Genomic DNA, 15,981 nt, shown 5'->3' with positions numbered 1-15,981 from the left:
CGGCTGAGAACTGAAAGGCTTTTCATTGATTTGTTGTTGCATCGGGAAAAGTAACCATCGTCGTTAATGATGCATGCCTGCTCTATTCACATCAGCCCCGAGTTGAGAACTCTTTTTGGCTGCCAAATTAAAATATTTCTCGAAGATCGTTGGAAAGCATTCGGCCATCCATGGCTGATACTGGCAGTGGGACATCATTTATTTTCTATGCGCTCACTGCGTGGAGTTTTTTTTAATAAAAATAAAAACCTCCAGGGGTGATAATGTTCTTAAAACCTTTTCAAAGTATCGTACGTGTATAATGTTCACATGCAAAATCTGTGTCGCCGGTTAACTATTTAATCGCACAAAACGAAGTTATGCCTAACACATCGGTCGCAATTAATCCTTCAAAGTCATTGTGTCATTGTTCAGTGCTTATATTTAATATCCCATTTTGTGTGCACAATGAAAAAAAAACATGGTACGCGCATGTAAACTAAATTGGTCATCAACAATAGTGCCTCTTAATGAAGCAACGATAACGCTGAAGAACAACATGTGGATTGCGTTTGTGGTGGAGGATTCTTTTTTCGTTAATTCTCAAGTGTTTTGGAAAATTATAGCGGACTCCGCTGGGTAGCGGCAACCAGCAGACAAGCCTGTGTGTGCATGTTCATCCCCCGTGGCTCGCATTAGTCCGGGTCAGATGCTGCTGTCTGTTTCGTGCTGTGCAGCCTTTCTGCTTGAGAATCGGATGCAGTTTTTCTTGTGTTTCCCGCTAACAAAGACTGACACTTAAAAGGGCACATGCTTTCAGAAGTTCGAGTTTTTTTGCGCGTGTTTATTTATATGTTGCCTGATAAAAAAAAAATCATTTTTCTCGTTGACCTCATGTTATTTGTGTGGTTTATTACGAACACCGTTGATCTGAATTGTACACACAGGGTGAAGAAAGAGATCACTGATTTGGAGTTGTTTGACATGTGTGTACTGCGATTTGCAGTGTTTTTTTTGTTAAACAAGCAAATATGCGTTAAAATGCAAACAAACATTTGCTATTCTGGTGTATTCGTCATTTGTTGTGCCGTGGCAATCGTTTTCTCATGTAAGTTCGTGTAATGGGAATCTGAAAACGAACATTGCCGGCTTCTTGTTACAAAGGCAAGCATGTAATCGAGAAAACACCATCACACGGCGATTCGTATAAACACGTGATTGGTAATCATCGTATGCTTTTTCTTTAGATGAACCAAGTGGGTTATAATTGTTATAGCGTCACATAGTTTGCCATGTGCACTCATACTCAAGTTAAAATGTTGTCATTGCAGCCCACAGTCTTTTTAATTGCACGTTTACAGAAGGCCATCATCAAACGTTTAAAAGTGCATATGACACCGATTTTTCGACCACTTTGCACTTACTAATTTAATAGTACCATTGAGTATAAGAATTATCCTGAAGCCGTATTGAACCTTTTGGCAGTACAAATAATTACACTAAACCCCATTTCTCCTCTCTTTTTGAATTCTCAGACGAATCCAGTAACCCATCGAGGACAAAGAGTGATGAGTTATCGTGCTTAAAGAAATGCAGCTGGATAATATTGGTCTGGAAAGCCAATAGGGCAATGGACTGAAATATACTTTAACTTCTATATGCTTTTACCCAGAATGCACCACAACAGCTCGTAATACGTTTTTACGGAACGCGAAGGAAGCGTCGATCGACATCTTTCCCCCACACCTCCGAACAGCACAGTTGGCTACGTACAGTGCAAAAGAAGTTCAACATACGTACGCACATACGTATGTACACACATCGGCAATGCTTGTGCGCTGGTTGACGAGCGAACCCGCTCTGCGGCAGGCCGAGCTGGCGCTGCGCTCGGACAGCTTCTGCGATGTGGACCTGGAAACGCTGGCGGCGATCCTGTCGCGCGAGACGCTCAACGCGGCCGAGACGGTCGTCTTCGAGGCGGCTCTCGGCTGGGCCGCAGCAGAGTGCCGGCGATCGGTGGCGACGCCGACGCCCGGGAACATGCGCTCGGCGCTCGGCAAGGCGCTGCACCTGCTGCGCCTGCCCGCTATGCCCCTGAGCGACTTCGCCGACGGGCCCGCGCAGTCGGGCGTGCTGGACGCCCGCGAGACTCTCGACGTGTTCCTGTGGCACACGGCGCGCGGCAAGCCCGAGCTGCCCTTCCCGACGGCACCCAGGCGGGGGCTGCAGCCGCGTCGCTGCTGCCGTTTCCAGAGCTGCACGTTCCGCAGCAACCAGTGGCGCTACCACGGCCGCTGCGACGCCGTGCAGTTCTCGGTGGACCGCCGCATCTTCCTGGGCGGCTTCGGCCTCTTCGGCTCGAGCGGCGCGCGCACCGAGTACGCGGCGCGCGTGGAGCTGAAGCGCGGCGGCACCGTGGTGGCGCACAGAGCGAGCCGCTTCACGGCGGACGGCACGCCAGCCACGTTCCCCGTGTACTTCGAGCACCCCGTGCAGGTGGAGCCGGACGCGTTCTACACGGCCAGCGTGGTGCTCGACGGACCAAGCCTCAGCTACTTCGGGCAGGATGGCCTGACCGAGGTGCAGTGCGAGGGCATCGCCTTTCAGTTTCAGTGCTCCTCCGACAGCACCAATGGGACGGGCGTGCAGGGGGGACAGATCCCTGAGCTAATTTTCTACAGCTGATGAGACTACGGGCACGCCAGCACGTACATAGGTTTTATTTGTCTTATTTATTTTTGGACATTAAAGCTGCTGCTGCTGCTGCTTTAGGGGAGGCCTTGATGTAACAGTGAAATGGAAGTAGCTACCGCCTACTTCTGGGGATGCTACTGCTGTTCTCAGCGTGTAGTGGTGACGGTGATGAAGCTGAAACTGTATTGGGTGCATGGGTCACGAAAAAGAATTAGCTTTCCAATTACCTTGTGATGATGGAAATTGGAACGATAAGAGGACCAGCACACTATTGAGCACTTTCTATAACAAATGCCAAGACATGTTGGCTGATAAGCTTGTTGAGCAGGTAAGTACAGTGGTGCAGAGTAGGAGTGTTTCACTGAAAGCTGTTAATACCTGGTTATGCAATACATTTGCTCCAACTGAAAAAATTACACGCTGACAAAAGGAGCAAGGGTTAAAGTGTTTCGGCAAGAGTATGATGTGCGCGAATTAATATAGGGCCATGGGTGTGTGAAGGTCATCTTAGAGACAGTGCTTACTCCTGCTGCAGGGGGGGAACGTCTTCATCTTTCGAGGGTCATTTAGCGACTCATTCACTTCAGTCTGATGGATGGTAAGAGGGTGAGCTACCCACAGTTCACCCTTAGCAACAGGCATGGGCTCACTGTAGTGAAATGGTTATTTTATCACTGGGTGCATGGAGACACCCTTGACCACATCAGCAGGACTGTGCCCGATCTCGTCATATCTCGGAAGCTCATCAGGATTTTGGGGCCTGGTAAATTATTGGGTGGGTGACCACCATGCATGCCAGGTTGTCCCAGGTGGATGTGGGGCTACTTAAACTATAACTAAACTATTTTTATTTGATCAGGTACGGCCCACTGAGCTGTATAGATATTTTTCAGAAGTATAGCAGCCAAATACTCTAAACACATGTTTCTACATGTGGAGGGAAAAACCGGAGGACCCGGAGAAAAATCCACACGGCCACAGGAAGAACATGCAAACTCCAAATATACATGCGTCCGGGTCGGGATCGATCCCACGAACCTCCTGCATGCCAGGCGAGGGAGATAACATCTCGCCACCGTGGCGCCCCTTGGTGGTCAGCAAAGGACAGTGTAGCAAAAGCCACTTTTGTACAGTGTTTCTATGCTCCCAGATCTAAACCACACTGACCCAAATTGTGCAGTGTGGTCAATACCCACGTGGTGTCGGGAGGCCCTCATCCAGCAGTGGATTGACATATGCGTGGGAGATGAGTGTTATCTTTAATAATTTCCTCCAGCTTCAAACGTTATTGACGAGGAAATGAACACTCAATTATGAATCCAATGTGTGCAGTCTCAAATGCCATCAATAATGCACAGTAATTCAGTTGTAAATGTCACAAAATAACAGAATAGTTGCGACCTACTTTTACTAAACGTATCCCAATTCAAGCCACGCGTATTATTTTCCTGTCGTCTTGGAGAGGCACAGTGAAGCACTCTGATAAAACGCTGAGAGGTTTGAAATTGAAAAAAATGGCCACGAGAGTGCAAAAATCTAATAACACTGCCTGTAAAGAAAAATCATATAAATCATCTACAGCAGGGTGAATTTACACCGTAATAACTACGTTATTTAGTGCTTTTAATCTAACGAGTAGCCTATTAGGATGAAAGTTTACACTGAAATAACTCGCGTCTAACTTACCTGCTACATACAATACATCAGTCACGTGTATATATTTTAGAGAAAACTAACATCATATATGGCCGAGAAAAAACGCGTAGTGTGATATTTTGGAAAGGCAGTTGCTAATAACTTGTGGTAAATTGTGTTCCTGATTTGTAAGTTGCACATTGCTGTGGTGAGGGAACACGTGATCCTTATGGCGGTACCCCTGGGTACCAAATAATACAAAATGTTCCGAGGCAATTAAACATTTTATTTCTGGTACACTTTTCCAGGGATGTTACTTAATTCTAGATTTGAAGCTTTCGTGACTGCAAGGATCCATACTCTTAGGTTTTTTCGGTAAAGTCACGTAGGTAAAAAATTACAATAAAATGTAATAATAATAAATGAAAATAAGTCAATTAAATCACGATGTTTCAGAGGCAACACAAGTCTCTATCTTCAGGTGGGACCGTCACAGCTAACAATTCTCACTTGATACAGTAAATTTGGCTGTGACGGTCCCACCTGAAGACGGAGACTTGTGTTGCCTCAGAAACGTCGTGATTTAATTTAGTTATTTTCATTTATTATTATTTATTATTATTTTTTTTTTACCTACGTGACTTTACCGAAAAAACCTAAGAGCATGGGTGTTACTCAACTCCGCGACTGGGGTACCAATCAATCCGAAATCGGTGCTACTCGGCGATCTCGAAACGCAGCGAGGACAATTGAATTGAAACCCTGACCGCTCATACGCACCGTAGTAGTGCATCGTGTCCAGCTCGTCGAGATGAGTCGATTGCCGCATCGCTGACCATCAACAGACTAAACGTGACTGCATCACGGACATTATGCGAGAGCCAGGGTACTATGGTACCCTGGGATACCGCCATGAGGTTCAAGTGTATATTTAGTGCTATCAGAAACAGATTATCATTTAGAAAAATGGCAGCTGTTATGTAATACATTTTTTTTTATTTCATCCAGCATTTCCCAACGTAAAAAAGATTTCGGGATAAATTTGTAAGGATTTCTGTAGCTTTTTTATCCAGTCTTAGATTATATTAAATGTATAACAACTTTGTTAATATTTATTTTAAGGTTTTGAAAATGTTCACTTTAAAATGCAGTTCACTCAAAAAAATGTATCTCACATTCTACAAATACTTTCAAGTTAGTAATGCACTATTATTTTAAAGGCTCTGTAAAGCACGGCTTACAACTTCTAAAAATGTAGGTTATGGAGTGGATCACTTTTATAAAGGTCACGAAGATTTTAACACGGCTCTGTAAACAAGACACTGGGGTATCCTTTTAAGCTTTCGAACACACTGTTCGACATTCAACTTTGTGCCAATTCTAAGACCGGCTGCTGTTCATTAATCTGCGGAGTGCATTCTCTCGCCTTTAAACACACGTTCAACAAGTATCGAAGCATCTTAAATTTGTAAGGGCCAATTAAATTTGACGCAGGAGTTGTTGAACAACAGTTAGTCATATGCCACATCTTCATAAGTCGAGGCCGTTTATTGCACAGCCGATAATTATTATCGTGGTGGGATAGCGGTCGCTACCTGCTGGGATTTAAAATCAACCTCCAGTTGACATTTCAGACGCTGTAGTTTATCGCAAACACACGATCAGTCAATATTTAAATAATTATTTTTTATATATGTTTTGTATACGCAAATTGTGGAATGTAGCTCAAGTGTGTTTAGACCGTTGATTTGTGGCCAGACAGACGTATGTGGTTATTCTACTGTGGAGGTCGTTGCCATATGTCCCGTTGTGTTTCGCTCCACGCGCTGAAATCTTTCTTCAGAAACTGTTCCGAATATTCAGTTCTAAAACCTCAGCAAGTGAATTGTTCAGGAACTGAATGCAATGTTTAACTTCTGAATTTGGAACCTGGTGTAGCTCCCCTAACAGCGTGGAGCAAACGTCCGGACGTTGTGTTGGACAATACAGAATCAGAATATTTATTTATACTGGAGGAATCTTATGAGCTATAAAGCTCTTTTTCACAGATGTCCAATAGGGGCAGGTAAGAACGTCGCAACAACATGCAGCGTGGTATAACCCGAAAACACACAGGGGGAGCTTGTTGGTGATTGTTGTGACTTTCATAGGGAAAAGTGTGTACCGTGTGTATGCACCGCTACACAATTTGGCACTTAATTGTGGCAAGGGTATTTACCATATAGCACTGACACCTGAACTGGTTTAATTGTAGTTTGTGTTGACAACGTAAAGTTTTGATCGGTGGTCTTTTTTCATTGGTAATGTAGCATTGTTTAATCGTTGATGAAAAAACAACGACGTCGAACAACAAAAGCAAATTACTGCATGTTAGCACTTAAATGAAATATGGAGGTTATCTGTTGACATAAATCGTAGAGCTTAATGTATAAAAGTTCACAAAGAATATATGTGACAGAGTTTTGCACAGGAGTGAATGAGAGCGCCAGATGTGCAGTCAAGTCCGCGTGGATGCTAACTTATCATTACACGCTTTACACAATAGCCAAGTGCTACTTTAAATCTTGTTTTGGTTATGAGTACCTCTGTGAAAAGTCCTAAAACATATGTCAGATTGCATATCCGTATTATTTTGTTTTGTAAGCTCAATTTTGTTTGAGACTCATTGCCTGAATTCAGTTACAGAATTTAGTTACCGCTACTTACAAAGGTAACGCTCGCATCGATGTTAGATGGCTATTTGCAAAACATAACTTTACACCGTGAGGTCAAACGCAGTTGGAGAAAGAGCCATAAAACGTGTAACGTTCACAAGGTTTTAAGGCACTCAACCATAAGATGTTTCACATTTAGATGTGTGCACCATTATTTGATCATTTAACAGCACATTTATTCATTGTTATGCTGTTCATACCTGCACGATTTATTTTTTCATGGACATTCATTTTGAAGGGCCGTCAAAGTTCCCTTCGATGCCCGTGTAAGACCATAATGAAATGTGGCCGGAATTCTTGTTTTCCCTGTGAAGTGGAACACACCTCGGTCCATAATTAAAATCGCCATTTATTATTTACACCGTGCCGCCTCCCATGCAGGAGGGACTTCAAGGCCAGCAGAAGTCCACACATGCCCTCATCCACTGGCACATCGAATCAAGATTTCATTGTAGTGTAAAACAAATAATGCTCTGCTGGACATGGGCAGTATTTTGTTGACGGAAGAGAACCCCCCAAATTAAACGTCACATTTGTGCAGGATGTGATGCCACCTAACATGCAGTGACGTTCACTTCCTTAGATAACTGAATGTCCTTTGTATCGCCATGTGCTCTCAACAACTGCCACTCTGTCATGATGAGATGAGTCCTTGCAATTGATAACTTGTTTACAGTAAATGTCAAAGCTCTCCATGACACTCTCAAATATAGAGCCAATGCCAATGTCGCCCTGTACAAAAGCCCCGATATGTTAATTACATCTCTGGCGCGACTAAATTCTTGATTACCTGGCCAGTTTACAACAATAGCGTTTTCTTGGTTCTTTCGGTAAAGTCACGTAGAAGGAAAATAATAGAATAATAAAAATAAAAGATAAAATTATTCTCACGACGTTTCGGCCACAACGCAAGCAGCCGTCTTCAGGTGGAGAACAGGTCTGTCGAGAAGGCAGAGTCTGACCTGTTCTCCACCTGAAGACGGCTGCTTGCATTGTGGCCGAAACGTCGTGAGAATTATTTTATTAGGTTTTATTTTTATTATTTTATAATTTTCCTTCTACGTGACTTTACCGAAAAAACCAAGAAGATGAATCCCTGCAGTCACGAAAGCTTTAAATCGAAATTTAACAATAGCGTTGTCGGTGCTGCACACGTCTGTAAAAAGAGGTGTGTATATTAATGAACAAAAGCTGCCTGTAGTAACATAACAAATGGTCTGGTTTAATTACTTAAGTGGCTTGTGTCTCATGCAGAGGCATTACTGCTATTCCGACCTGGATGTGAAACGTATTTACGTCTTCTTCCACTTGCACGCCCCTACAATTTTTGTATCTCACAAAAAAAATCAGGATTTGTCGCATTCTGCCTCTCTACATCAGTGGCGTAGCCCGCCGAAGCTTCCGTTCTCATTAATGCACATCAAAGGAGTTGCAGTGAGCCTCTCGCGTAATCTTGACAAGTCTCATTTTTCGCAGTCGCAAGTTCTCGGAGGCACCCGACTTTCAAAGTGTTGTTCGTCCTTTGGCTGGCTAACGCTCGTTCCGTGGTGTCCGTTATGTACCTCATAAGCCGTTCGCTTGGAACTACTTTTTGTATCTGAATCATTCTGTACAGGCAAGTGGGCTATCGCATTAACACAGATGCTCGTTCGCGGTTGTTTCAATAGGTCAATACATGCACTGAGTGCGTATCGTCGTGTTTTTCGGTATTTACATCTGAATCTGTAATACTGTATACAAACGCCCGACGAACGACCGAAACGTCTGGAACACTCCTGATGTCGAAAGCTAAGCAGGTTTGAGTCTGGAGAGTGCTTGGATGGGCGACCACCACGCATTAAACAGGTGTTGTAGGCCTACTGCGGGGCAACTGTTACTCAGTGGAGGGGAGTGCAGCAACATGCAGTGTTGTGCAGTACTCTGCTCCAATGTGTATGCTCCCTGCCTTCACCAAGCCTCATCAACCCACTCTGACCAGCGTGCCCTGGACTGTTGCAGCTGTTTTAGACTAATTTCAGGATGCTGATTCCAAATCTGATCTCAGATTTGCTCTATCACATCATTTTTATGCTATCGGCATACCCCATTTTCATTGATTTTACCCGAAATTAACTCTGTCACTTATGATTGGGAGTCAGTGACTGCTTTAGTGTTAAAATATGGTGCTGTATTTTTAGGATAGTGTGTTTATAATATCATTTTATGTAGATACAGTATCCACATTTATTTAATATATTTCTTCTGCAGTTTTTATTGAAAATGCAATATTTGATATCTCAAAAACCTGAAGTGATAGACAAAAACTGATGCCAGATTTGGAATCAGCACCCCAAAATTACCTTACAACTGTTGGAATACCTTATGCCAGAAAAAATGTGTTGACCAGTGTATAATCTAAATAACCCCCCTTGCCACCTGTGTGGCGGGGGGAGGCCCTCATCCAGCAGTGGATTAGCAAAGGGCTAAATATTTACAATTGAAAAATTGTAAACTGTTGTGCTTTAAAATCGTTACAGGTGATATATTAAACCTTAAAATCACCATTTGTTGAAAAGCATAACAGTACTGTAATTGTTTTGTCACCTTCTGAAGCGATGTAATCTGCTAATGAACCTTCATACCATTAATTTGCTCGATTTCAATGCGGTAACAATGGACTGCCTTCATAATTTCACCAAGTGTTCTTTGGTGTTCATTTTGGTGGGGATTGTTGGGATGTAGCAGCTGAGGAAACACGTCTTATTTGTTTTAATGGACGTTCGTGGCTGTCAGTGCAATAAAGTGCTAATGTTAATGATTCCTTGCCACAGGTTTATCACTTTTCAAATGCTTCTTTATCATGTCGTCGTCGTGGTCAATCCACTGCTGGACAAAGGCCTCCCCAAACCATCACTATCCCTCGCCATCTTGCAAAAATAGCAATCCCCCCCCCAAGCACCTCCACACGAGCCGATTTCATCGCTCCATCTCTCCATGATGGACATCATCTCAGATGTGTTCCATTCATTATCCCATTATACATTCAATTAGATAGCAATACTATATATAATGGGTTATGTTCTTGAATTCAATTCCATATAAATGCGGTTACAATTGCATTGTCATGATTAATGACATTCTAAATTCATTCCCATTTTTGCCGACATACTATATTCACATTCATGGTAATTGTGATAATTGCATTTCCAATTACTGGACCCTGGAGTTTTAGTGATTACCTGTACTTATTGTTATCAAATGGCTATAATCCCACAAATCCCCGGAATTCAGAACCGTGATAATTTGCCCAGGGCTGGATGATGCATCCGTATGTCGGTGGTTGTGATGTTCGCAGGGTGTGTTTAATGTAATCAATCCGTGTGTTCACATTTACATGCAATATGTGCACTTGAAAGTTTAGTATTTTATTTAAGTTTCGCTTTAATGATAAACCACATTACTTTGGACATACCCTCAGTATATGTAAGTCAAGTTAATAATTATCTGTATACTGTACCAATTTACGATTGCTTAGGCACATCGGGTGTGTTGCCAGAGAAATATGCAATTGTTCAATGTGTCCGGATCGCTCTCCAACACCGTTGTGCTGAAGCAGTAAAACAAAACATCGGCACCTTTTCACGTGACAATGTTATTGGCTGTGTTGGGTGGCAGGAGGGTGTACAACACACATTTGGATTTTACTCGTGCGATCTGGCCCAAAAGTCGATGACGACTCACAACGTTGGTGGCGAAAGCCGACACGTTCAATATACTGCTCATACATTAGTCTTTATTAGCATTATCTTTGTGTGTATGTTGAACTTCTTTTGCACCATACGTAGCCAACCATGCTATTCAGAGGTGCGGGGGGAAGAAATTAGATTTCAATCTATTATATGATAGAATTATAAGGTAATACTAACCAGCCCTATGTTAATCTATTGCTGGAAGAAGGGCTTCTCACACCATGTCTGTCGTGGGGGGGGGGGGGGGGGGGCGCGTTGACCATACCTCACCATGCTGGTCAGCATGGGTTGTCACGAGGACCGGTTCAGATATCACCGAGCCTCGTTAAGTCGTGGCCGAGGATCAAACTCAGGAGTCCACGAATTCACAGTGCAGTGCACCAACCACTGCACCACCTGCTCCCTCGTCCTACATGCAACGAATAAGGTAATATTCCTAAAATAACACCCATTTTAGTTGCATCATCCGTGCATGGTCAGGGAAATGTAAAGGTCAATTTTGAAACGGCAGTCACCACTTGGAACGTATATTGCTTTGGTCATTTCAGGCAGCGTAGTCTTTGCCTTGCACCAATGCATCACTTGGTGCCATCCATCATATAATTACATCTTCATTTCGCCAGTCAAGGGTATTTCTATTAAGCTGTGCAATTCACTGTTTTACTGTGTGAACGTCCTTCAGACACGTACCCCCGAAAGAAGAGGAGTTGGCAGCCTATCACCAGCCTGATCGCATCAGACTTAAGAAGCTAAGCAGGTTTTGGACCTGGTCACTGTCGGGATGGATGAAGGGCAATAGAAAGCCACGTGTTCATTGTTGAGCGGCATTGGATGCTCGTGGTCACAACCGTGTGCTACTATGGCGCAGTCTGGCTTTTTTTTGCGTGCGTAATCTTAAAACTATATATATGGATATCACTGAGAATTGATTTCTTTTTGAGGAGTATTTTACTTCGGAGTGGTTGGTCAAATCGATTTTTGGTGAATGTGTTTAGGAGGTGATCAGAGTTCCTTGGAGAAATTTTATAATCTTTCATGCTTCATATTGAAGATTGCCCTCACCTGTTTTAAAGATTCTCCATGGACTACCCTCCTCCCCCCATGGCCCCTCCCGTCTCATCTCCCACCTCTCCCCTTTCATTTCGCCCTACTCCCCTCGACGAACTCACCTATTAATCTCCTCTCCTCTCACTACTACCGTCCATTCACTCGCCTACCCCTGCCACATCACGCAATCAGATGGGTTTTTTTTATCCTGGAGAAATCCGATGAGCGAAAAAGCTCTTTTTCACAGATCTCCAGTGGGGGCGAGTCAGAAAATTACAACAAAAATAAAACACGATAGGAATGCAAAGTACAGAAAAGGAAAGCGAATCGCTAGCCTGAAGAAAACAATTTCTTTAGAATCGCTTTTTGTGTTTAGCTTGTTGTCAATCCCCTACACCTCCGATTAGCACGGTTGGCTGCGTACGGTGCAAAAGAAGTTCAACATACGTACTTCCTTTCATCTCTCCGATCCAGCAGTCAAGGCCACCCAGTCGAAATCTCTCACTCGGCCTCGGCTCGATGGGAGGACGCTCATTCTCTACCGACTCCACAATATGGAACCTACTCCCAGTTATCCGTGCTCTTGACCCCCAGCCCCTGCTCAAGTCCGGCGTCCTCTTCTCTTTTGCCTTTGGCAGGGGTGGCCAACCTGTGACAGACCAAGAGCCACAACGTACCCGTGAGTTCTGCAAATAGCCAAGTTTATAATATATCATACAACATATACAACTTTATATTATTGGTCACGTAGAAGGGAAATAATAAAAAAAAGATGTGTTTAATTATTATTTTTATTATTTCCCTTCTACGTGACTTTACTGAAAGAACCAAGAATATGAATCACTGCAGTCACGAAAGCTTTAAATCAAAATATACAACTTTAATTTATCATTATTTGCTATTGTGATAGAGTGGCATGTGGTGGATTAAAGGACCGCACGGGGTTCGGGAGACGCCAGTTGACCACGGCTGGCCTATGGCTATCCGTTTTCTCTAAAGTATATTATATATTATCATCGGTAATACAAAATGCATTCATCACACTGGTTTTGTGCAGCATCATGAGATGCATTCGTACTTAGTAGTATTGCAATATCGTTACTTGGGTTCCAACACTAACTCCGGCGGTCACCTCGCTTCCCTACAGGTTGGTGCCGTGCACGCTCGATGGATCCATCTCTGCGTGAATCACCAATTCCAAAAGACTTGTTGGTCTAACACACCCCATCACACCTCGTGAGATTCAAGACACAACACCAAGGCAGTGTGTCCTGGTGGTTTGGGAGTCAGGGCACTCGGTGGCCGCTGCTGAAGTCCTGGGTTCGAATTTGGACGGACACGGTAACAAGAACATTACAACCGGCTTCTCAAATGCAGCGGGGACGGTCGATAGGCTCGCTCACCAATTACTGCACGTAAAACAATAACATTTGTTTTAAATTCGGCTAAAATTGCAGCTCTAAGACTTAAACACGTCGGCTTGATTGACATGCAATCAACACTGCAGGGAATTTCAAAGGCGCAACACTCGTGTTGTATAAGAGGCCAATTGAGGTGACCTCAGAAGTAGTTCTGCAACATACTCTTAGGTTTTTTTCGGTAAAGTCACGAAGGTAAAAATAAATAATAATAAAATATAGAAATAATCATAGAAATAAAATAATAAATCACGACGTTTCGGAGGCAACACAAGTCTCCGTCATCAGGTGGAACCGTCACAGCTAAAATTTACTGTATAAAGTGAGTAATTTTTTGATGTGACGGTCCCACCTGATGACGGAGACTTGTGTTGCCTCCGAAACGTCGTGATTTATTATTTTATTTCAATTATTTTATTATATATTTTTATTATTTATTTTTACCTACGTGACTTTACCGAAAAACCTAAGAGTGTGAATCCTTGCAGTCACGAAAGCTTCAAATCTAGTTCTGCAACATCTGCGATACCGCTCTGACATCGTTGATGAATGCGTTTAATCTTCTGTGCGCTCGCGTAACACTGCCAACGCAGTGCCACACACAAAAAAGACGATTAATTGAGGGTGCAAAACACTGACATTCAGAGTCAACAGCAGTCCAATTTTGTCACTAGCATCACTCCGATACTTAATAATACACTAGTTGACGTTTTTAAAAAGCTCTTTGACCGTGAATACATGGGTTTTTTTTTCACACAAACTGAAATTCAAACTTGCGACAGCCAGCCTAGGGACACGTATTACAAGTTTACAAGGTACGAGTTATTTGTTTTGGCTGCATCTTCTTTGAACTGATTTTTTTTCTCTCTCTCTCACTGGTGTAGTGTTTGTTGTCTTGAAGCTCTTGGCGCGAGAGATTAACCCTGGCGGACACAACGCGAACGTCCAGAATAAAACCCCGCCTCGTGCGAGTTCCAAACATCGCACGCCTCTTGACTTTGATGTTCCTGCTTGAAGACACCACGTTGCCCAGTGTCGCACTAAGTTAGTGCGGCGCCTCTTGCATATGTTATAATGGGGCCGTACATGAAGAAAAAAAAACCACGCAATTATTAAAACACACATTTTTTACTTGCATAGTAAAGTAATTGTATTTTGCTATACTGCCAGATAATACGACAAATCGCTAACCTGAAACACCCAGTCGTTCGTAAAAGTTGAAGGCGGTATAGTACTATAGTAATAGAGCAAGTGCAGAATCGCTGAACCGGAATTGATAGCTGAAAGTGCGGGGCCGGTAGTAGCTACTACATATGTAGCTACTTTTGCTACTCGGATAATCCGGTACTGACGATGGCGTGACCATGAACCGCATAGGAACCAATTCTAGACAATTTCTCATTTACTTGATACAGCTGTCATGGCTGTGACGATTCCACTTGAAGACGGAAGCTTGTGTTGCCTCCGAAACGTCGTGATTTCTATTTTATTTTACTTTTATTAATTTTAATGTTTTACCTACGTGACTTTACCGAAAAAACCTAAGAATATGAATCCTTGCAGTCACGAAAGCTTCAAATATAGAATTAATGCCCTCTACGGGGAGGAATTCCACATATCTGTTAGAGTTTTTAACAGACAACGAGACAAGAAGTCACAGCTTCTCGAGACGCTGGCCTTCCTCAAGAGATGCCGAGATAACAAGGTAATACCCACCGCTTTCAACGGAGTGGTAGCGCTTGTAATCTCTCATTTACAGCTGTCGTTGCTGTGACGGTTCCACCTGAAGACGGAAGCTTGTGTTGCCTCCGAAACGTCGTGATTTTTATTTTATTTTACTTTTATTAATTTTAATGTTTTACTACGTGACTTTACCGAAAAAACCTAAGAATACGCATCGGCACCATCAAGAGGCGAATGCGCACACCACCTTCATTAATGGCACTTTAAAGACACGATCCACACTAGTGTGGCCATGCAACCCAAACTGTGGACCACGTAGTGAACCACCGCAGTCTTGTTCTTCGGTTTCAGTTTAATTTATTAGCTATAGCCCTGCGAGCCATGCGGCTCTTGAATCGGGTGCAACCGCAACAAACAAAAACATGAACAAGAAACATATTAAAGTGACTACGCGCAACAGAAAAAAAATCCAGGAAAAAACAACAAAGTCTTCCAGAAAAAGCGGAGGGAATAGCAAAACGACGCGAACTCTCTCCCGAAGGCCTCTCGTGGCGGACGGACCTCGACGTTTCCATTTAGCTGCTGGACATATTGGGATCACACACACAAGAACAGAACGGAATTAACTCAAGCACTTAGATAAATGCAGAATTCTGCAATCACAAGTGAGCGTGTTGACCGTTTGCGGCACAAAAATGTAAATCCACAACCAAGTAAACAACGCACTATTAGCTCCATGCATAATTTTCATTAAGACCAAAAAAACAAGCCGTGCGTGTTTCACAAAGCCACGCAATGGACATTATCCATCTCCCGTTACTGAGCGAGCCGCGGACATCTCAATGTCATTAAAGTCGGCACGCCTTCGTGTGTGGCTCGTTCGCCGTGTCTAGACGCGACATCATCACTCACGCGGGCCTGAACGACTTGCCAAGGCGATGCCAACGGTGTACACCTGGCCCCCTTGTGCAATCGGCTACAGAGAATCACTTAATGGACTGGTATTACAAGCACGTATCTTTTTTTTTGCATCTCCCTCCCACCTCACACCCACCACCCCCATGATATGAGCAAGACCAGGCC

The 15,981-nt window shown here is 43.4% G+C and overlaps 1 protein-coding gene across 4 annotated transcripts in view; it reads left to right on the top strand.

The window, feature by feature from the left end:
- LOC133342293 (BTB/POZ domain-containing protein 3-like) overlaps positions 1 to 14,291 on the top strand; it is a 43,409-nt gene extending 29,118 nt beyond the window's left edge. For 2 of the 4 annotated variants that reach the window (XM_061551368.1, XM_061551366.1), the window contains exon 6: positions 1,849 to 4,688. In XM_061551368.1, coding sequence (XP_061407352.1) covers positions 1,849 to 2,664 — 816 coding nt within the window. In that variant the 3' untranslated portion in view covers positions 2,665 to 4,688. Of the gene's footprint in view, positions 1 to 1,848; positions 4,689 to 12,435; positions 12,477 to 12,944; positions 13,369 to 14,099 lie in introns of those variants that run through there. The other 2 variants (XR_009755111.1, XM_061551367.1) reach the window with 2 other exon arrangements.
- The last annotated feature ends 1,690 nt before the right edge of the window (positions 14,292 to 15,981 follow it).

This window comes from Lethenteron reissneri, chromosome 14 (genome assembly GCF_015708825.2).
Source record: "Lethenteron reissneri isolate LAM-NWPU_2019-01 chromosome 14, ASM1570882v1, whole genome shotgun sequence".
Lineage (NCBI taxonomy): Eukaryota > Metazoa > Chordata > Hyperoartia > Petromyzontiformes > Petromyzontidae > Lethenteron > Lethenteron reissneri.
Note: the sequence above shows the minus strand (reverse complement) of the source record. Positions and strands in the feature narration are given on the sequence as shown.